The sequence below is a fragment of the Vigna radiata genome, unplaced genomic scaffold (assembly GCF_000741045.1).
Source record: "Vigna radiata var. radiata cultivar VC1973A unplaced genomic scaffold, Vradiata_ver6 scaffold_158, whole genome shotgun sequence".
NCBI lineage: Eukaryota > Viridiplantae > Streptophyta > Magnoliopsida > Fabales > Fabaceae > Vigna > Vigna radiata.
Window position 1 is genome coordinate 106032 of NW_014542914.1, and position 22485 is coordinate 128516.

The 22485-nt window shown below is 31.5% G+C and overlaps 2 protein-coding genes across 4 annotated transcripts; both read left to right on the plus strand.

Moving 5' to 3' along the window:
• Nucleotides 1–7757: 7757 nt before the first annotated feature.
• LOC106752491 (rab3 GTPase-activating protein catalytic subunit) lies at nt 7758–19615 on the plus strand. 3 transcript variants are annotated; one of them, XM_014634181.2, is made up of 22 exons: nt 7758–8132; nt 8245–8288; nt 8413–8476; nt 8740–8854; nt 8964–9031; nt 9120–9217; nt 9513–9684; nt 10000–10213; nt 10749–10860; nt 12142–12251; nt 12379–12471; nt 13283–13411; nt 13573–13706; nt 14299–14388; nt 14508–14581; nt 15644–15776; nt 15879–15950; nt 16826–16865; nt 17365–17651; nt 18721–18898; nt 18964–19175; nt 19294–19615. In XM_014634181.2, the coding sequence occupies exons 1-22, from the start codon at nt 8049–8051 to the stop codon at nt 19588–19590; spliced, it is 2820 nt and encodes a 939-aa protein (XP_014489667.1). In that variant the 5' UTR covers nt 7758–8048; the 3' UTR covers nt 19591–19615. The 3 variants fall into 3 exon arrangements, with proteins under 3 accessions (XP_014489667.1, XP_014489668.1, XP_022632859.1); XM_014634182.2 differs by having other exon boundaries at nt 15647–15776; XM_022777138.1 differs by lacking the exon at nt 8413–8476 and having other exon boundaries at nt 8088–8132.
• Nucleotides 19616–20447: 832 nt separating this feature from the next.
• LOC106752468 (protein LIGHT-DEPENDENT SHORT HYPOCOTYLS 5) lies at nt 20448–21455 on the plus strand. Its single transcript, XM_014634153.2, has one exon. It carries the CDS (start codon nt 20647–20649, stop codon nt 21235–21237), a length of 591 nt encoding a protein of 196 aa, XP_014489639.1. The 5' UTR covers nt 20448–20646; the 3' UTR covers nt 21238–21455.
• Nucleotides 21456–22485: the final 1030 nt, after the last annotated feature.

Sequence of the window (22485 nt, forward strand, 5' to 3'; positions counted from 1 at the left end):
CATGGCAAGTTTTAACTCTAAATAGGTTACGTTTACAGAAATTAACAGGTCATCCTTTCACCTTTCAGCTGTGCAAAAAAGTTAACTCCATTAACTAAATTTAACGGCAAAGGCTTAATTGATTGAAATTAACACTTATAGGGACTCAATGTGGGATTCTAATAAGACGGGGATCAAAATGGGAAAACCTCTCAAAAATAGGGACAACTAAATGCTTTAAACCTATAAAAATATAAGTCACATAACTAATATATTAGTTATAAATAAAGATTTATATTGTATGATTAAGTTATTCCAAACTTCATTTTCAACTTTGAAGAGTCTCAGTTCACTCCATGCAAATCCAAAAAAAAAAATAGATAATATCATTTTTTATCATTTCTTTTACAATTATTTCCATTATTTGACATTTATTAAACTTTTATGTTTATAATACGTTCTCTATTATTATAATACTAATTACACATATATTTTTAGTTTCTTTTAAATGCATCATAATAAATCACATATAGGAAATTAGATAATTTATAGACCAAACATTTACTTATTTTTAACTTTTTCTTATTCATTTAGGAATATTTAACTATCACTTTCAATTTTAAGTGGTGATATGATTACTATTTGATATTTTATTTTAAGGTTTATGTAATTATAACTTTTTTATTAAAATTTGATATCGAAAAAGATTGAATTCGTATACTTCTATATTTTATTTTTTTATTTATTATTAAAAGATTTTTTAACACTGTCATAAAATGTTTGAGTGCAAGTAAAGTATATACTTAAGAAGAATGAAATAAAACACAAAAAAGTTATTAAAATAAATATAACGATGTTATTCAATTATTCAGTGTGATTAATCATTTATAGGCTAATGAACAAAGAGAACTAGATAACTTTGTGGGATGTATAATTGAAATTTTACTCCTAGTTTGATTTGTTTAAAGTAATGATTATTAAACCTTTATGGTAGTCTTATGCAAGTGTGATGATTAAATTAAAGTTAATACAACAAACAAGGAAAAAAGTTATAAATTATTAAATAAAAGTTGCAAATGTCTTTAATATGTAAAACTCTTATAAATATCAAAGAAGAAGAACATTTAGAATAATTTTGGTGGTGACCATGTTTTCAGAGAATTACACTACTTATAAGTGTGAGATCTTGCATATAGTGATTTTCATCTAAAAATGAAGAAGAGGATAATAGAATTATGTTTTGATGTTTGTTAGGGTAACACTTTTGAGAACGAAAATTTTAGTTGTGAGGAAGATTGTAAAGTATCTAATAAAAAGTATTGAGAAAATGATAATAAAGAATAAAATAAGAATATAATAAAATAACTTTATAATTTTTAAAAGAATGAAATGAGAAATAGAAATATAAAAAGAAAGGTTGCACTCCTAGGTTTTTTTTTTTTTTTTTTGTCAAACTCTACATTCACCCAAACATTCATTCCTTAATCTTCTTTCTCAATTTATTTCTCCATTCTCATCCATTTAAAAAATTGATAGCACTTGTGAGAGTAACGGAAGGATTAAGGATATTTTGGGCTAATTAGATTTTGAAATATAATAAGTTAAATTTCTACCGTTTTTCTTTGAAATAATATGATTTCTCTTTTTACATGTGGTCTTTTTCAGTTGTATATAGCTGTTTTACACTTTAGACATATCTATATTGGTTAGAGATCATAAAATCATGGTTAGATAGTTGATCGAACTCTTCTTTGTATATATGAAGCTATTTTAGTCTTTGAAGTTATGTAAGGGAAAATCGGTATTAGGAATCTACTTCATGGAAAGGAAAGCTATTTTTTTTTTCTTTATAGTTTATGTGTTTTAAACATTAAATGTAATAGGTTGTGGTATAAAATGTGATTGACAATAAATATTAATTTTTTGGATGTGAGCAGCTAAAGTAGAAGAATATGGAATTTATTAAGAGTCCTATTATTGAGAAATTTATGATTTTATTGACATTGTTTCAACCTAGATTTCATGGTTAGAACCTGTAATTTGAATTTTGTTTGAAATGGAGATATGGTTGAATTAATAAGTCTTTGAGGTTGTAAGAATAAAGTTGGGAGAATCCATTTAGTAGTGTAGTATGGAATGTGGTATAATGTCAACATTTTGTATTTTAGTATGTGTGTAATTGTTGTAAAATACATATTACAAGTAGAAGCTAATTTCCTTTTTAAATTGAATGTTTTACTATTGAAGTATACAATATTAGTATGATTATTTTTTATTGAATGTTGCTTAAGTTTGAGAATTTTTTTACGAGAAATGAAAATCAAGTGAATAATGTTTAAATGGGCATTTTCTTTTACATGGAAAAAGGGTTGGTGGTACATGAAAATGGTAATAGTTTGAATGAAATCATGTATGTGAATGCAATGTCAAATTAGAATGAAACTATTTAGAATGAATGGAATGATGACCTATAATTGTGAATAAAAAATGACTCTTTGTAATGGTGAATTTTAGAGAAAAAGATGATAGTATAGATTTCAGAAAGAAGATTAATGTGTTATGTTCACATAAGGTTTTGTTGTGTAATAATTACTTGAATAAATTATTTAAAATTTTTAGATTAGAACACAAGCTTGAACGTATTATGGTTGTCAAATTGAAATAGAAATACTTACATGACATGTAAATGTGATATTTTCATGTGCATTAGTTCTAGATTAAAAGTTAATTAAAATTTGAAGCACTTTGTCATTTCGAAAAAATAATGATTCCCATTTTGTTAATCATTGGATCAAATTGAAATTTTGACAATTAATCTTAGACATGTAAATTTTTAGTTTGATTGTTGAAATTTTTTATTGAAATTTTGTAGTTAAAGTAGTTTTCTGCGTAGTAGTTTAAGAAGTTGACAACTTTGACCTTTGTTTCTTATTTGATGAATGATTTTTTCAGTCGTTAACTAATTGAATTTATTCTTGTTTGCATTGGATTATTGTTTCAGTTATCTATAATTTGAATGACAAAATACAATTTTCGAAGTTTTATGGAAGCTGTAAATTTATTTTTAAAATTTCAAACAATTATACATGTGTTTTAAGTTTTATTGTTAATTATAAGAAGAAGATACTTTATATGGTTTAGAATGGGTGTTTATTGTTTGTTTGAGAAATATATGGGCAAAACCGAAATTGTGGTCTTCTTAAATCCAGACAACATAAAGTGGAAAATTGTAAGCTCTTTGGAATGACAAATATGTTTTTGTATGAAATCATGATATGGTGCATTCTTAGCTCTTTTATGCCATTATAATTATATGTTTACCTATTAATGTTGCAATTATGGTAATAGTGAGTTATGTTAGCTATTTCCATGAGAAAATGCTAACTTAACGTTTGAAAGTGTATTAAGGAGACTTTGAGGGATAATCTTACCTCGGCTAGTGCCTAACTCACATAAAGTAGTGCATCTAGGTGGAGTGAGTTGAAGAAGACTCCACATGACAGACAATATGATATGAAAGATGACCATATTTAGAGAACTAGTGGAGTTAATCTTGTCATGACTTGGTTTGTAAACTTTGGCCCTGTGTTTAAACATTAATGGAGGAATTGTGAGAAAACATGACAAGTGCAGGGTTTCACGAGTCCATTCAATACACTTGTCTTTCAGAAATAGTGTTTATATGTATTTCTTTGTTTAAACTATTTTTGGCTTAATGTAATTTAGACTTTGGATAAAGTTGTGTAGGCTGATGTTGGATAGTTGTTTTTGATTAATGTGAACTAATTTGTGCTTTTGGGTTTATTTTTATTGAGAATGTTCGTCAAATGAAATAACTTGAGAGTTTGTTTAAGCATCGAGTGTTATAGTGGGATGGTTGAATTGGAATAAGAATATAATGAGACTGATTTTGGGTTGATTTTTATTGAGAATATTCATTGAATGAAATAACCTTAGAGTTTGTTTAAGCCTTAAGTGTTATGTTGGAATGGTTAAATTAGAATAAAAACATACTGAGACTAATTTTGATGAGGATTGTACGCTCTACACATATTATAGTGGTAGTAGACGAAAACTAAGAAAGATTAAACAAAGAATTGCTCTTAGTTTAGAAATATGATTAGATAATCTTCATAATAAGTTATAATTACTTTCATATTGAGTTTCTTCTTTTAAATGCATTAACTTACCTTTGTTATTTTTTTAGTATTTGTTTCTTTTTTGTTAACATGTTGGTTCATTTATACATGAATAGAGATAAAAACAAATGGTGGTGGCCCATTGCCGTCCATTTTTCCATCACAAGTTGCCAAAGTATATTCTTATTTTAGAGAAAAGACCTCGTTTGATTCAGACTATATATTAATATCCTTCGTGGTTACTCAGTCTATAACTTGGATTGTAGCCTGAGAATATATTATAGAACCAGCCTATGAAAATGTAGATATAAAGTCTCTCTCAAGAACGTTTAAGTTCAAGTGGTGGAATAAATTTAACAACATCCTCATCAGCAAGAAAAACATTGATCAATGGCAAGCCAATTATAGACAAAGGAAGGAAGAAAAAAGTTTAGCATTAACCCAAGAATCCTTATTTTTGGTTGAGAAACAAAGATTACTAGCAGAACTAGCAGCAGCAACTAGTATGAAGGACTTTGAGCAAGTAATTAAAGCAAATTCATCCGTATCAAAGACAAATTCAGAAGAAGAAAGCCCTAAGTTTAATCCCTTCGATATGTTTGATTGAAAAAAGAGAAGAAGATGTAAACACATAAGGATAGAAGAAGTAACTGAAGAAGAAGAAGAAAAGAAGACACAGAATAAATGAAGATGTAACAATATTTAGAAAAGAAAAGTAAAAGAAGGATGGAAAACATGATTGAAAAAGAAGTAAAAAGAAGATAAAGAAGAGATGAAAAAGTCACAATATTTAGAAAAAGAAAGGTAAAAGAAGGATGAAAGACGTCATTGAAAAATAAGAAGAAAAGAAGATAAAGCAGAAAGAAAGAAATGACAATGCTCCCCCGTCATAAGAATTTTGAAAAAGAGAAGAAATGATGAAAAGATTGAAAAAGAAAAAGAGAAGAAGACAAGAAATTTATAATGGCAAGAATCTCATCATGGCACAAGAAGGATAAAAATGTAAATTCTTAAAGGGTATTATTGTAAATTATGTAATGTTATGTTCTATTGTTTCTATAAATAAGAGTTTGTGTAGCTGAGAAGGTAGAAGTTTGAGTTTGTAAGTAAAAGTGTGTAAGTTTCACATATAATAAGTTGTAAGTGTTTTATGAAGAAATGTCTACGAGATTTCTATCCTAAGTTCTATGTTTCATGAAAACTGAGTTGAAAGAGTTGAGTCATTTTGTTGCTTGACTTAACTACTAGAGGTTTACTTTGAATCTCAATCCAAAATCCCTTAAGGTTGTGAGGTCTTTGGACTTTTTAATCCTTTAAAAAGTCTCTGTGTAGCACCGAGAGGTGTTAATACGTTGGTCAGCCCTTAGATCTAGTGGTCCCGACAATAAAGCCTAAGAGAGGCAGTAAGTCCGTTGGTCAGCTAGATAGTGGAAAGAGGTGTCCCGTAACATGGAAACTAAAGAAAGATTAAGAATGCCAAACATACTTAGATCTTTGAGTGATTTAAGATTGAGAAATAAAGATAAACAAATAATAGTTAGAACTAGCCAAAATGAAGCTTCTTCTTCTTCTTCTTCTTCTTCTTCACAAAACAATAAAGATAAAAAATTACAAATTGTAGAAATAGAAAACTCTTTACATAACTGGTCAATACCGATAGTAAAAAAAATGTGAAGTATACAAACAACATAAATTTTGGTTAACAAATCAAGATGAAGTTCATATTGTAGAATATAGTTATCCAGGAACTAAAAATAATAAAATTATTAACATTTTAGAATAATCACTTTTAGACCATATTATTTTAGAAAAAGCTTGGATATATGATTCTACAAAAAATAGCAGCCCAGAACCTATTTCCTAGATATTTTCATTACCCTCCGACAGACCTAGCTAAAACTAGATTATTTTGAGTTTATTTTAGTAGATACGGATTCTGCTAAAATATCTCATACTAAAAATGACCAAGAAATTATCCTTTTCTCAAAACTAAAAGTCTAGATTTATTAATACTAAAGGGATATTCTAAGTTATCGTCTTTACTGTAATCCAAAAACCAATCAAAGAAGTATAAGTTTATTTCATTTTGTCTTATGTAACTATAAAATTCTTCTTTAAACTTTTCTACTTATAGTTTTTTAAATGTTTTAAAATACCAATCTTTTCTTTCTTTATTATAATCAACTTCAAAATCTTGTCTAATCCAATTTTTATCTATTTCAAAAGTTTCTTCTCTACTTAAAATATTTAATAATAAGGAGGAGATTATGATTTTCTTAGATTCTTCCTATATAGGTTTTGTTACAATTGGTGTAATGTTATTTAATCCTCTTAAATCTAAATTTATTGTGGATCCATCAACTGAATGCCTAGAATGTTGTCCTTTATATATCATTTGGGGATTTCTTATGTTTACTGATAATGACCTATTCATTCTTAATCTCATCTTTGTACCTTCTTGTACTATTTTTCTTATTTGAATGTTATAAAATTTTGGTTGTTCTATTACATTTTCTAATATCCATTCTTTAGGGATCTTGCTTATTATTTCTTCATGACTTAGTTTCTTTGGAATTTGTACAGATGATTTTCTAAGATTAGCTTCTACAAGTATTGTTTCATCTTTTAGTAAAGATATGAAAGCTTTATAATTATAATCTATCTTTGTAATTTTATAATAAATTCTATAAATTATTTATATTGATTTATCTATAATTTTATTTGGTATTTGTACATATAATTTTATTGCATTACTTATTTTACCATTTTTAATATTTATAAAAAAAATTAGGGTAACAGTTAAAGAAAGGAAGCAGGACATTACTTTCTAATATTACAATTACTTAGTCATTAAATTTTTTAAGTTTTATATCTTTTAATATCATAAATATAAGGCTATTTAATTGAAAAGAAACACCAAATACCTAGAATACCAGGAACCTTATATAATAATATATGTATCATAACTTTTATCTGAAAAAAATGTTTCTATTATGTTTAAATGGACTCTTCTTGTTTTAAATCTTGTTATAAATGTTTTAAATCTTGTTATAAATAATTTATAAATTGTGTTTATCACTAAATAATAATATAAGGACTAAAAATTTTAGAATGTTACTCTTAACATTATAAGTAAATTATATAAATTTATCCAGAACTAAAATTTTAATTAAAATGTTGTTTAAAATTTTACTTAAGCCATATAAATTTTATGTTTATTTATCATTATAATTTAAATTTAAGAACTTTTCATTCGTTATGGACTTAAAAGAGAAACTTGATTATTTTATTGAAATAAAAAATTAAAATGTAAAATACTTTAATTACATTGTTTAATAAAATATTTTAAAAAATAAATAAATAATAGATAATGAAAATGTTATATAGTTTAATTTCTTTGAATTATTGAAATTCTCAGTCCAACAGAAAATTAAAAATAAATAAGATAAAAGTGAAGTAAAATTATAATTTTAAATAGGAAACAAACAAATAAATAAAAGTTAGGTAATTACATCATCATAAATTACTCAATTAAAAAAATATACTATTTTTCTTAAACTTTGTATTCTTGCATTTGCATCCTCTCCTTATAAGAAATAATTTCTGAACCAAAAAAATAGAAGTCACATCTTTATCAAATCCCACCAAATAAAGGAAAACTATTATACTTTAAAGAAGTTGGGTTATGACTCAAAGGATAGATAGATAGATAGATAGATTCTGGCTTGATTTAAAATTTCTACACATCACGCACACAAAAAAGAAAATAGTTATTATTATTAAAAAGTAAATTTGGTTTGATTGATTCACGTTCAGATCTCAGGGATGCTGGCGATGCTTTGATCTCGTCGGAGAAACAACGAATCGAATCGTTCGATTTCGGGGACGATGTTTCGCATTCTGTGAACCTTGTGCTAATTTTTGGATTCGATGACGTCCTCCAGCTCTAGCAGGAAGATCCACTTTGATACCACTGAAGATGAACACACAGAACATGAAGAAGAAGAGGCAGAAGTAAGTGTACATTTTCATTGCAAAAAAATTACTGAATCTAAATTATTTTTGGTTCCTCAATTTGAATCGGATTTAGACGTGCTGATTCGTTTCCGTGTTGATGAATTCCCAGGTTGAGCACTTTGATGATTTCACTGTCGCTTCTTCGTGGGAACGGTGTGTCTCTGCGTATGGCTGTTAATTAGTTCACATTGTTGTGTGTGCTCTTCGAATGCATATATAGAAGATGCGATTAGTTTAACTTAAACTTAATTTAAGTTTTTGTTTCGTGCTTTGGTAGGTTTATTTCTGAAATAGAGACAGTTTTACGGGCATGGATGTCTAATGCACCGAATAATTTATTGGTAAGTGTTGGAAATAACAGAAGCTGGCATAATTTGAATGCTATTGGTGTCAAATTAGTCTTGCTATACAAGTGTACATGCTTGTTTGATATGATATGATTTCTTCAATTATGTTTTTGCAATGGTGTTTAAGGAATGGCATGGTGTTGATGGAGGGGTTTTTTGTTGATTTTGAAGTTGCGTTCTTTTCTGTTGGAAAGTAAAAATTTATGCTATTTTTGTTTTGGATCGGAGTGATCATCTTCATTTATTTTTTCCCCTAGGAAAAAGGTGCAGTTCTCCTAGAAGATTCCGGTAATTTGTGCAAGGTGAAATCTGAAATGAAGTATGCCATGAAAAGTTACTGCATGGAGTTCTATTTCAAGACTGACCCAGATGGTAATTTTTTCTGGGGTTGGGGTTGGGTGGGAATGTCTAGTAGGTTGATGTTTAGGCTCAGGAAAGTGCTTTTTTTTCTTAATCTATTGTTTTTATCTGGTTGATGCAGGAGAAATTGCAGACTGGAACTTTGATTTGCATGATCTGCAGTTATGTTTTGGTGTAAAGGAGTTTTTGGTATGTTTAATGCTGCACGTTTCCTTTCACTGGAATTTAATGGTTCTACTATGGATAAGGAAACACTACTTTACATGTATTTCACTAGGTAATTGCTCCTCAGAGTGCAAGTGGTGTGGTTCTTGATGCTCCAGAGGCTAGCAAGCTCTTGAGTGCTGTTGCGATTGCTTTGTCTAACTGTTCAAGGTAATCATTGTTCATTGCTCTTTAAAATTAGGGAGTAGTGAAACTTTAGAATAACTTATGTGCATACCATATTTATATTGCATTTTTATGTATGATATTTGCATGTGATAACTACTCAACTTGTTTCACATTAATATTTGGGTTTTTGTTGACTCTCGTTGTTTAGTAGAGAAGTTACTGTGTTATGGGATTAAAATCTTATTATTTACACGGTTTAAATAGATTTTGTTGAATATCCAGTTTAGTTTAGGTCATTAAAGTGGAGATGTGCTTTCTCATGACATTGGGTTCATAGTTTATGGCCAGCATTTGTTCCAGTTCATGATCCATCTCGGAAAGCTTATATTGGAATTCAGAGCATGGGCACTGTTTTTACTAGAAGATTCGAAGCAGATCGAATTGGTAGTCAGGTTCCAATAAAACTCATGCATTTGGAGGGGCTGTATGAGTTATTTGTATCTAAGTTTGTGAGTTTCTCTCCCAGGTTCAATTTAATATCTATTTGATTTTACGAAGTTGGGACACATTCATTTTTTAATTTTGTATTTGCTCCCTGCTTTGTGCTTCTATACTTGGTCCTCTTATTTTAAACCGAGGCAATGTATATAGTGCACTGGTATAAATGGTTTGCAATTTAGTCTAACCTCTTCCCTAAGGGGATGGATACTGTGAATTGAAATAAGTGGTTAATATCCAGCAGCTCTATATAAACTTTTGATTTCATGTCTGCACTGTTCTTCTGAGTTTCACTTTTAGTGATTAATTTCCATTTGATACTGAAGGCCTACTCCACATTGGATCTGTCTGTTCATAATTTCAAAGTCCGATTTGCAATGAAGTTGACATTCAGAACACTTCCCTATGATGACGACAATATGAAAACTGCCAAAATTAGCAAATCTGAAGAAAATGTTACTGGTGAAATGTCCGATGGGATGCAGTGGGATGATGATTGTTCTTGGAGTGGGTGGTATTCTGCAGAAGATCCTGTTAAAGGTAAATTCTAGGATGTAGGGTTTTGTAGGTAAAAATAGCTGGGCTTCTTGATTGGATGCTTTCATTAGAGGTATTTTGGTGAATTTTGATACTTAACCATTCACAAACAGGGGCTTTACTGTATAATGATTCTTCCATGTGCAAAGAATACACATGGGACTTTAGAGCCAAAACATATGGGATTTTCAGAGATTCAATATAGACTATAGATATGCCTTAAACAGAATCTGTATAGACTAAAAATTTATCTTAAATAGAGCTTATAAAATGGGTAATTCTCACCTGTGTTGAATTAAGTCCTAAAACCCAAACTCTAAGAGCATATTTGAATAGTTTTTCTTAATCTTTTTTCTTTCTATTCGCATTTGTCCCCTAGAGAAGCTTGTTTGGTGACTATGGGTTTATTTTTGGGTGCTTTTAGTCTTGATCTTGTCTTTTTGAGTAATAAACCTCTCCAACTTTCATTATTTTCACGAAGCTCTCTGATCTGATATCAATGCCAGTTTCATTTAAGTTACTCTTGGGCCGCATGCAGGTTTTGAACTGATTGCAATATGGTCAGAGAAGATGGTTGAAAATTCTATGGAAATGGCTGAACTGGAAAATGCTTCACCACATGAAGCTGAGAAGTGGTTGATCTCTCTAAGGTTTACACCAAATTTTAAGTTGTTTATGTGTCACAGAAACCAAATTTCTCTTGAACAATTGCTGCTTATTTTATTAATTGATATCTGTTGCTCAAAGTGTTTTAATAAATAATTATTATAAGGTTCAATGTGGTTCAAATCACTGTTCAATTTACAACTGCCAGAAATTTCTTTTTTTCAGCATGTTTATAACACAATAATCTTTTGGTATTCTTCAATGTTTTGGTGACTACGGATTATTTTGAGAAAATAGGTCAGGCTTAGGCTTTTATGAAAAAGCTTTTTAGGCTTATAGGTCAACCTTTTTAAGTAAATATGAAAAATAATTTTTTGTTTTATTATTATTATTTTAAAATTTGTTATATGTATTTGTTAAGAAATGGACTTTAAGTCTAACTCAACTCTACAAAACGGGTTTATATAGTGATGTTTGCGTCCATTTATATATTATAAATTGGTATGGACATCATTTTGAGCGTGAGACTAGATATTAATGGGTGGTCCGATAACGGCCTGATAGAGGGTGAAACAACGTGCCCAACAAACAACAAATATCACTAGAATAGGCTCTAACCATAGTTCTGATACCATGTTAAGAAGTGAACTTAAAGTCCAACTCAACCCCATAAAACTGGTTTGTAAGGTGAGGTTTGAATCCACTTATATATTATAAATTGGTCTTATCTCTAGTCGATGTGGAACTTCCAACAGTATTCAAACCATATATTATTTTTTAATTACTAAACATGATTAACTACTCCATAAAAGATCATAAGACTATTGAAAGATAAATTTATACTTTATTTAAGGGCCTTATAAAAAATTAGATTTTTAAATCAGTAATTTATTTTTGTTGTGTTGTATATAGATAATTATATATGACAAAGTCAACTATACATATTATATGTGAAAATTGAAATTATTAATTAGTCTATTTAGCCTAATACAATAATTTCACTAGCCTTTCAAAAGCTTTTAAAAAAACAGTTTTAAACAGGTTTATAGGTCAGGGCAGACTTTCATGCAAATCAAGCTCGACCCTTAAAAAAAGGCCTGTAAGAGGTAATAGACCAGATTCATACTTTGCTTTTTAAAGAAGGTCAAGCCCAGGCTAGTTGAGCTCGACCTATTTTCCACCCCTTCTAGCAATATTTAATAGATACATTTAGTTTGTTATTTACTTATGCTTTTTAATTACTTCTAAAACTCAGTAATATTGATTTCTTATGCTTTTAAATAATTAATAAAATTGAATATTGTGGTATTATTTTTCACATATAGACTTCAAGGTTCCAGTGGGAATCCGGTTGGATTTTCTTCTGAGTTGCGTCTTCTGGTTGATGCATTGCAAATGTCATTTGAGGCACAATTTATGGAAGATTTTGTTTCAGGTTTGAATTTGTTTTTGGTGCATTCTATGGTGTACTAGTTCACTTATTCATGCAGGTTTGTGTTTCAAAGTTAGTACTGCATTTTGGCACATGGTTCATTATTTCCCCCTTTTCTGGCCCTTTGCAGTAGAAAATCCAGGTTCTGATAATATAAAATCGGCAATGGTTATACCTTCACCAACGGTTAGAGATCGTGTGTTGAAAGAATTGTTTATTGATGGTATGTGAAATTCTCCTTTATTTACCTTCCATTTTGGGTAAATACTCAAGTACTTACACTGTTGTTATTTCATTGTTAAAACATGAGCACCAGCCTACTTATTGGACTTGGTCAATGTTTTCCCGAATTTGCCTTTTGGGATTGCTCTTGGCACATCCTTTTCTAATATGGTATCAAAACCTATTTTGTCGTGCTATTGGGCTTCTCATAGATGTGTCATTCTACAAGCTTTGTGCTATAATGGAGGGGTGTGTAAGAAATCCCACAATAGTTAGGTATATTGAGGGTATGTAGTTCTTACTCCTTTATTTGCCTTCCACTTTGGGTAAATACTCAAGTACATATGCTGTTGTTTGTTAATTCATTAATCTTTAAAATAAGACTCTTACTTATAAGGCTTCGTCAGTCTTCTCCCACCCAAGGCTTTTGGGATTGATTTAGGCAGTTTTTTCTAAAATGGTATCAAAACCCATCTTGTGTGGATGTCGGGCTTGTCATAGATGTGTCATTCTACAAATTTCATGCTATAGGTGTCTCGTCTAGGGCATCAAGGGGTGTCTTTAGATATTCCTCTGTAGTTAGGAATATTAGGATAGTACTCCTTACAAGAATTGATCAATCCTTCCCCCTCTTAAGATAGTTGTTGGAATTGAGTTCGGCTCGGTCCATTACATGCAATCTATCATCAATGAATCTGCTACAAGCAACCTAGTTTGGGACACCAAATGACGAAATGGCCTCCAATGTAGTGTTAAACTTAATGTTGGTACTTCACATTATTTTACTATAATCAGTGATGTAATGTCTGCAGGTGTACAATTCTCAGATTTTGCTGATGGTGGACATAAGGCTTCTCGAGCTATAAAAGGCGCACCACTTGGTTCACTGTTTGCACAATTTTGTTTACATTCTCTTTGGTTTGGCAACTGCAATATACGGGGTATTTGCCAATAGTAAATATAGTTTGTTTGTTGTATTACCTAAACCTAATTAAGAGAGTAGGAATAAATTGTTCATGTATTAAGAATTTATTTTCTGCGATATCTTATTTGTACTTATAGTTATATTATTCATTTGTATTACCCAATTTTGGTCTGTCAGCTATTGCTGTGCTATGGATAGAGTTTGTTAGAGAGGTTAGGTGGTGTTGGGAGGAGTCACAACTATTGCCCAGGATGCCAACTAATGGATCAATTGACCTGTCCACTTGTTTGATTAATCAAAAACTTCAGATGGTAATTTATTTTTATCTATAAGGAATCTTTACTGAAATCTACTCATTGTGTGCTTGTTTGCTTTGTATATATGTGCAAATTTATGTTGCATAAATATGGTTGTTGGTAATGTCATATGTACTTCATTACAAAACAGAAACAAAAAGGTAGAATTGAAGTAGGGATAAACAAGCCACCGGTATTATCACATAAATGCCACCAGGTTAGTGAAAATAGAACTCCAGGATCTCTCAAAGAGAGTCACCTCTCAACTCCTATTCACAGGATATGAAAATAACCACGTCCTCTACATGTCATCCACTTTTCTAAAACAAGGTTCACATGTGAGAATGCTAACTACCTCCAAAAATAGGTCACCCTTTTCCTCTCCTCCTTTCATGCACCCTCAACTCCTTGGTCGTAGTTGGTGTCGTGTGATTCATGTTACTGACGTCACCTAGTGAGATAAGGCTTTTGTTGTTGTGGAGTTGCACCCTAGATTAGTTATTATAAGAAAAGCTAGAAATATTTCAGTGAGCTCAGATGTTTTGGTCTTTATATATTATATAGCACATATTGACAAAATTGATACATTTTCTGCTTTCTTATTTAGCTTGCAATATGCATTGAGAGGAAGTGCCAGCTGAATGAGGAATATGAAGACTGTATTGGAAGTTTGGATCAAATAGATTCCATGAGTGAGGTTACAAACTGGTTTTTTCTCTCTTGGTTTTGGTTTAGATCAATTGTTGTATTACTGCACTGTATTCTCTTTACAGTATTTTTTTCACTGGGTGTTAATAGGTCTTAATTGAATCACAGGATGAAAGTGTAGTTGGGGATGACTCATTCAGTATACAGACCTCCAGTGATGACTTTTCTGGGAAAGTTGACAGGTGAACTTAGCAAGTGAGAGCCTGCTCGGTTGTTATTGTTTGCATCTCTCTTCTGACTGCTTATATAAACAACTCACTCTCTTATAGCGATTTCATCCATTTTTTTTTTGTCTCCACTTATCACTAGTCTTAGTTAAGTTAGTTTTTGAAGTATCTATATCTGCATATCCATATTTGTTTATTTATATAACTAGAGTATATTGGTTAGATAAGGGGACCTGTTGTTCCTTTTTTTGTTTGATTTGAGAAGCTGATTTCTTACTCTATATTCTAAGAGGGGAATTGAGAGAGGTTTGGTTTTATTTATTGAGTATGAAAACATTCTCTGGTCATGTCAAGTGATAAGAAAAAAGTGGCTATTGTAACTAATTTAGATCCTTGTGAATTATTTATTTTTCTAGATGAAAAATTCAGCAACCTTGGTGTTCCCTGAAAAAAGGAGGGAGGGTCTCTTTTTTCTTTAAAAACCAGTGATTTTAATATATGTTCTTTTAATCCAATAGATCGTTCTTTAATCTGTGCTGGTTTAGGACTCTAATTGGTTTAGGCTGACTGATGGATGGCACATAATATAGCATTTTCTTTTTATACTAGTTTTAGTTAGTTCACATTTAATTGTCTTCCTTTAGTGATATTCGGGTTTTGGAATCTTTCACTTCAAGACCAGTTTGGCTTTAACTTGGGGGGATCAGATGGTCTATCCTTAGTTCTGGTACAGTGTCTTCTATTTCTTTTATGGGCTCCTCTTTGGTTGTGTGCGTGCATACTCTCCTACTGGCCAACTTCTGGGTAGTGAAAATTCAACTTCACAACTGCTTTTTGTTGTTGTTGTTCTTGTTTTTTTTTTTTTTTTTTTTTTTTTTTTTTTTTTTTTTTTTTCTGACAGATATATGCTATTAAGAATAATTACGGATTTGTACACTTGTAATTCACGTCACGATTGTATACTATAATATCCTTGAAAAATTTTGTAGCACAAATAGTGTCTGGTTCTATGTTAATACTGCATTTTTTTTCAACTAGCAATGATTTATGATATTGTGGAAAAAAATATGATTTTAGCAGAAAGCTCGAAGATGTGCAGCTGTCAAATGACAAAGAAACATCAGACTTGACCAGGAGAGGTTCTGCTGGTATTGTTGATTCTATGATGCTACTCAAGTCACATCAAAGTATGCATGCCCCATATACACAGGTTGTTCTTGTATCCAAATAATATTTGGCATTTTCATGTAATAATATTAGTTCACCAATTTTTGAACAATACAATGTCTTTATCTTTTTTTCTATGCCACAGGAAGCACCACTTATGACAGAAGACATGCATGAGGAGAGGCTTAAAGCTGTTGAAGCCTTTGGTGATTCATTTGTAAGCTCAAACGCATGCAATGCATAAAATAATTGCAATCATGTGTTATAAAAGTTAGAGCCTTAGATCTCATAGACCTTATTTACATGTCACATACGGGTAAATGAGAAAACAAGATCCATTGAATAATGAGGTTATTTGTAAGGAGTATAGCCTCTTCTTTGTCATCATTGTTGCTAAAAGTTAGTATCATTTTTCTAGAAGAAGGCTGATATCTATCACTTCCTATCTTGACCCTGATATGTTCGTTTGATCATGGATTAAATTGTCCTATATTCTATATGCAAAGTAAGATGTTTAAAATTTCTTTTTGGATAGCTGAATCCTGTTACAGTAGGTTGACTAAGTAAAGTGAAAAGACCAAGTTGTGGAATTTGTTATGCACAGAAATTGATGGCTGTATCAAGTATTCAAGGAACTACGATGTGTTAAAATATGAATCACAGAAACAATATTGTGACATTGTGATGTCTAGTTGGGCTTGGGATTTTGATAAGCACCCCAGTACTTGTGGAACTCATCCTCAAAAGCTAACTATTAAAATGGGTGAACCAAATACTTAAATACTTCCCCAAACATCTCATATTATTCGTTGTGGGGGGACTTAGACGTCCCATAATGCCTAAGTTCCTAAAAGATTAAGGTTTTTCTTATTCTTTTCAAAGGCAACTCTGAAAGTCGCACAAGAAAAAAAATCCAAACACAATATTCATCTCCTTTCTTGAATATTTTGAAGCTTCATTATCATCGGATTAATTTATGCATATTTCTGCTTTCAATCTAGAACTAAACGGGGATGCAGCAGGATTGATAGATGTTCCACACTTCGATTTCATATATTACATCATTAATTAGCAATTCCTTTTTATTTTCAGAATTTCTCTGCTCAGCTGGAAAGGGATATCTTAACTTCAGGTAATAATTGCATATATTTTTTGTTGGTAATGGATAGGTAATAAAAATATATGTTTGTAATAACACTGGGTAGTTATTGATAATGTCTCAAGTTCCCTTTTTTGTTTTCTAAAAGAATACAGTTAATTATGATTTCTGAAGCAGATGCATGTGATGTTAAAAAATAATTTAAATGTATAGTTGCATATTTTCTAGAAGATCATGTGCACAATGCTTTCTAATTTGATGTACCTGCCTCATCAGTACAATGGAATGACGTTTTCATTAATCTATTTTTTTTTCACTCATGAGGTTATGTTCACCATGCCATACTCTTAGAATTTGGGTTTGGGTCTAACTCAATCCCACATAATTGACTCTAAATATGCTTGGTAGCGTTGGTTCAGTTTACTGTGATCCAAATTGTATGTGTGTGGGTATAATGAACTTTTTTCATGCAAAAATTCTCTTCAATATAACAATATATGATGTGAGAGACCAATAATGGCTTTGTTACTAGATATGTCAGCATTTAAGGCGGCAAATCCAGATGCTATCTTTGAAGATTTTATTCGGTGGCATTCACCTGGGGATTGGGAAGAGTATGATGACCCTGAGAAAAGTAAATCATCATCATCCAGTTCTCTTGACACTAAAAAGTCAAAAGATAGTTGGCCTCCACAAGGGAAACTTTCAAAGAGAATGTCTGAGCATGGAAATTTATGGAGAAAACTTTGGAATAGTGCACCTGCTCTTCCTGCTTCTGAACAGAAGCCTCTTCTTGATCCGAATAGGGAAGGAGAAAAAGTAAGTATTGTTCTGGAAGTTTAAATTTATTTTGCTTTTGCTGTTATAAATATTTTTGGGCACCGGGTGATTTACACCAAAATAACAATATTTTCGATACTTGGTTTCCATATTGATGGGAAAGCTGACCCATTTATACTTTGCAGTTATTTCTTTGTTTTCTCATTCTAGTGGATCTATCATGAGGATCTTAATGATAATAGGAGCTTTGCCCTAATCGTTTCCCCCTTTTTGTTTCTGATGTGAATACGAAATGTGTTGTTCTTTTAATGACAACTAAATATGATGATCCGCTAAGGGATGGTCAAATCTTGAAATTTAAGTCAATTTCATACAGCTTCTAAATCCTAAAATCCGGTCTAATGAGAGGCGTGCTTCAGTTTTGAATAGGAGTGCCATGTCGGAGTCCCTGTTGATTTGTGACTCATGGGCCTTGTCATTTGATGTACCTCCACAGACATTGGTAGAAATGAATGGGCATAAAAATTATATCAGCTTAAAGGTTGCTGGTCTTCTGGTTAGCAACCAGAGAATTTTCATTAGAAATAAATCCTTGGAGAAAATTCCACTTGTTCAAATCACCTTATCCAATTTTGAGTCATCTTTTTCTCAACCGGTATCACCCCAATTTATTTTTTGTACAATTAAATTTTGATATAAATAAATATCTTTGAATATATAGATTATATTTTAAAATAAAAATAAAAATATATGCAATACATGCATCTTCATCTGATTTCGTGGGTCATTGCACTCAAAGTTGATGAGTTTCATCCATATTTTTACGAGAAGATTTACTTTTGGAATGCAGGTCCTATGGGTAAACTGGATGCCCTCGGTGAATTGAGGGCCATGAAAGAAAGATAAAAGTTTAAATTATTATTGTTCGCTTCTAACATTTTCTTGTGATCAAATAATCAAATGAGTTTTCTTTTTTCAAAAATTGCCACTGTATGTTCATGTAAAGGAGAAATAGATTACTATATAATAAGTATATGGATTTTGCTTGAGATATGCTGTTCACTGTGTATATTGTGTGCTATAAATTTTTATGCTTTCAATTTTCCAGGTGCTTCATTACCTTGAAACTCTACAACCACATGAATTACTTGAACAAATGGTGTGTACTGCCTTCAGAGCAGCTGCCGACACACTAAGTCAGACTAGTTATGGAGAACTGAAACAGATGGAGACTGAGATGCAGCAACTTTACCTTACAATGGCATCTGCTTTGAGGCCTTTGCAAGGTATCTATTTATTTTTCTCTTCATTGGAAAAGAATAAATTTTAATACTCTTACATGTTCTTGCAGTAAATCGCTTGTCCGGAGATAGTGAGACTATTGAAGACTTAAGACGACTAACTGGTACTCTTGAACGAGTTGAGAAGTTACTGACTCTTGCAGCATCCCTTCATCGCAAGCTTTTAAAAGCACCACGACTTTCCAGAGAAATTTTCAGCGATTACTACAATTTTTATATTCAAACAACTGACAAGGGTTTCACAGAGGACATTGATGAAAAGGTGAGATGCTTGCAATATATGCCTTGAAATACCCTTCCTGATTTGGGTAACGTTCCAATCTTTCTTAGCATTGAACTGAAATGCATTTCCTGCTATCTTTGGTACAATCTTTGTTCAGGAGTTTGACAAGAAACAAGAAGTAAGGGACGTTGAGAGGGAAGTGTTGTCAAATATGTTTGTTCCTCCCACTGCTAACCAATCTTGGAGAAAAGTGTTGAGCATGGGAAATCTTCTCAATGGCCATGAACCAATCGTCAGAGAGATTATTTTTTCGCTGCGTGATAGAGTGAGTGGTAATCACTATGCAGCTCGTAGTGGTAATGTTTCTCAACAAGAAATTCAAACTTACAGAATGTATATATGTGGGACGTCTAATGACCTACGTGTAGCACTTTCTGTTGTCTCGGGTGATTAATTTTATGGTCTTTATTTACTACAAATTTTTAGTTCTAGGAATTAGTCACATATGGTATCTGTCTTCTAATTAAATCATTGCTAAATCTCCTCCCAAAAATTGAATCCTGCCCTAAATTGGAAAGAGGTTGTCGATTGAATTCTAAGAAGAGGGATCCAAATGTAATTGAAACTTTATACATACTGAGGATTTTACAATACCATTATTTCTGAAAAAAATGATTCAGGAGCATTAACAGAGATATTCAATTGAAGAACAGTTGTCCCAATAGTTAGTGGGATTGACATTCAGTATATGCATTTGGGGAAGTGAGAAACACACAATAAACACTCTTTATAATTGCTTAAGATGTTATTTAATTGCTTTAAAAGTTTATCTTATTACTAAATTTGACAAAAAGAGCTTATTTCGCCTCTTTGTAATATTTGTTCAAAAAAGTCAGTGAGATTTCATTTAGACTCATCTATTCTTAATTTTATTTTTTATTTTTATTAACGTGTCCCGTTAGAATTTTTTTTTCTGTCTTACGGTTAAAAAATTCTTACAAAACACTGGTTGATAATCTGACCTTTCAACTCATTATAAACTTTTTAAATTGTTTAAAAATCAGATTGCATTTATTGAACTAAAATATTAACGAATGGTCAAGTGTCCATTTTAAATAAATCATAAAATTAGCTTGAAACAAAAACGATCAAAGAAAAAACAAAACCAATAACATTGGTAAAAAAATTGGCAAAACGGTGTTCGCAACTGTTCAACACTTTTGTCGAATATAGTTATTTTTTATTCTTCTTACCGAACAAAATAAAAAATCCACATATAGTATTTTTTTTTACCATTGATATTCTTATTATTTGTATGGCTTTTTGTCTTTGACTCCAAAGACCAAAACAATGAATTTAATGCTCCCTTTTCCACTTTTCTCCTCTTTCTTTCATACTCATGAAAAAGAAACCAAAAGCCAGAAATCCTTTCCCATGAAAACATCAACCTCAAACACTCTTCTCTCATATCACACACTCACCTAAACTGAATCAACCTCAGTCTTCTACCATGGACTCATCATCAAGGGGATCACAACCCCAACCACCACAATCTCAAGGATCATCATCATCATCACCACCAACACTACCACCAGCACCACCAAGCCGCTATGAATCCCAGAAGCGACGAGACTGGAACACCTTCTTTCAGTACCTGCACAACCACAAGCCCCCATTGACGTTAGCACGGTGCAGTGGAGCACACGTCATTGAATTCTTGAAGTACTTGGACCAGTTTGGCAAAACCAAGGTCCACACGTCCGGCTGTCCCCACTTCGGACACCCTAACCCTCCTGCACCCTGCGCTTGTCCACTCAAACAAGCCTGGGGCAGTCTCGACGCCCTTATCGGACGACTTAGAGCCGCCTACGAAGAAAATGGCGGTCGCCCTGAATCTAATCCCTTTGGCGCTAAACCTGTTATGATTTACCTTAAGGAAGTCAAGGAGGCCCAGGCCAAAGCCAGAGGGGTCCCCTACGAGAAGAAGAAGAAGCGAAAGAGAACCACCACAACACTCTCTAACGTCACTCATACTGCTCCTGTTGATGCTGCTCCTGCTTCTTCCACTCCTACTTTACCTTCTTCTTCAACAACATCATAATTTCAATCATTTTTACCATTTTTTAGGGTTACTTACTACTATACCTTTCTAAATTACACCGCCTAATTATTATTTAAGTTGTATATATTATATTATGATGCTTTTCCATACCTCAATCATTCTACTCTTTATCAACTGTTGAACTAGAATTATTGGTTTAAGCTTGTTGTATTTCACATCTCATTTCAGATATTTATTATTTTATTTTGTTTTTGGGAGATATGTTTATGATTGAAGAACTCCATTCATTTTCATGAATTTAGACTCAATTCTTTGTTTTTCATTCATGGGTTTACTGTTCTTGCTAGTTTCTTTCATGATTCGGAAACTAGCAAGAGCATCGACCATCTTTGTTTGAAATTACATTTCGTTTTTGTCTCCATCTCTGGTGTATTACATAACAGATTTGAAAACTTAGAACAAGAGAAAAAATAAAATAAAAAATCACAATGATGTCTTAATCCATGATATATTGTCAAAGATATATAGATAGATAGATAAGAGGGCTATTTCATAGGAATTGACCCTTCCTTTTTGATAATACATAATCACAGTCACTTGAGAATTGAAGTTAGATAATTAGATTTTCTTTTTTCTTTAATCTTTAGTCATTGTTGTGTTGAACAACAATTAGAAGGTTATTTATAATCATCTTCTTTATACCAATGCAACATGTTTAATGGTCCCAGGGTCATCACACTGATACACAGATGCACTTATCATTTGATTTTACACCAATATTTTGCACTTGTGTTTCAGGTGCCCCTTTTGAAACTTGATCTAAGATTTGGTGTGGTGTGATTTTGTTTTTCTGGTTTATGATTTTGGCTTATTTTTGGTTTCTGGCATAGCTATTATTTCATCATCTCCAATGGCTTATCCTTTCTCTCTCTCTCTCTCTCATATGATATCTATATATAATTGACATATCTTTCTGTGAAAACAACACCTAATAAAAAAGATATAGATGCATGCATCAATGGAAAAAAAAAGTAATGCCTTGTGATTGCTGCTAATATTTTATTTTGGTAACTACCACCTAAGTGTGAAAAGGACCATTAGCCAACCTCTTTTATATGTTTATATTATATACTATCACTCATTCATTTCTATTATCATAACTCAAATTCTATAATTACAATGTTGCATTTGTCATTATTGCAGTATCATCCATCAATAAAAGTATCTTCTATCTGTCTAAGCAAAATCATCTTTAACAAAACAGATACTATCAATTGAAAACGACAC

What these genes read in the sequence shown, in the direction of transcription:
- LOC106752468 (XM_014634153.2), top strand. Translation starts at nt 20,647, where the DNA reads ATGGACTCATCATCAAGGGGATCACAACCCCAACCACCACAATCTCAA.
- LOC106752491 (XM_014634181.2), top strand. Translation starts at nt 8,049, where the DNA reads ATGACGTCCTCCAGCTCTAGCAGGAAGATCCACTTTGATACCACTGAA. An exon ending in TGCAGAAGATCCTGTTAAAG is followed by an intron (nt 10,214 to 10,748) that starts GTAAATTCTAGG and finishes GGCCGCATGCAG; the next exon opens with GTTTTGAACTGATTGCAATA. An exon ending in TGCATGCCCCATATACACAG is followed by an intron (nt 15,777 to 15,878) that starts GTTGTTCTTGTA and finishes TCTATGCCACAG; the next exon opens with GAAGCACCACTTATGACAGA.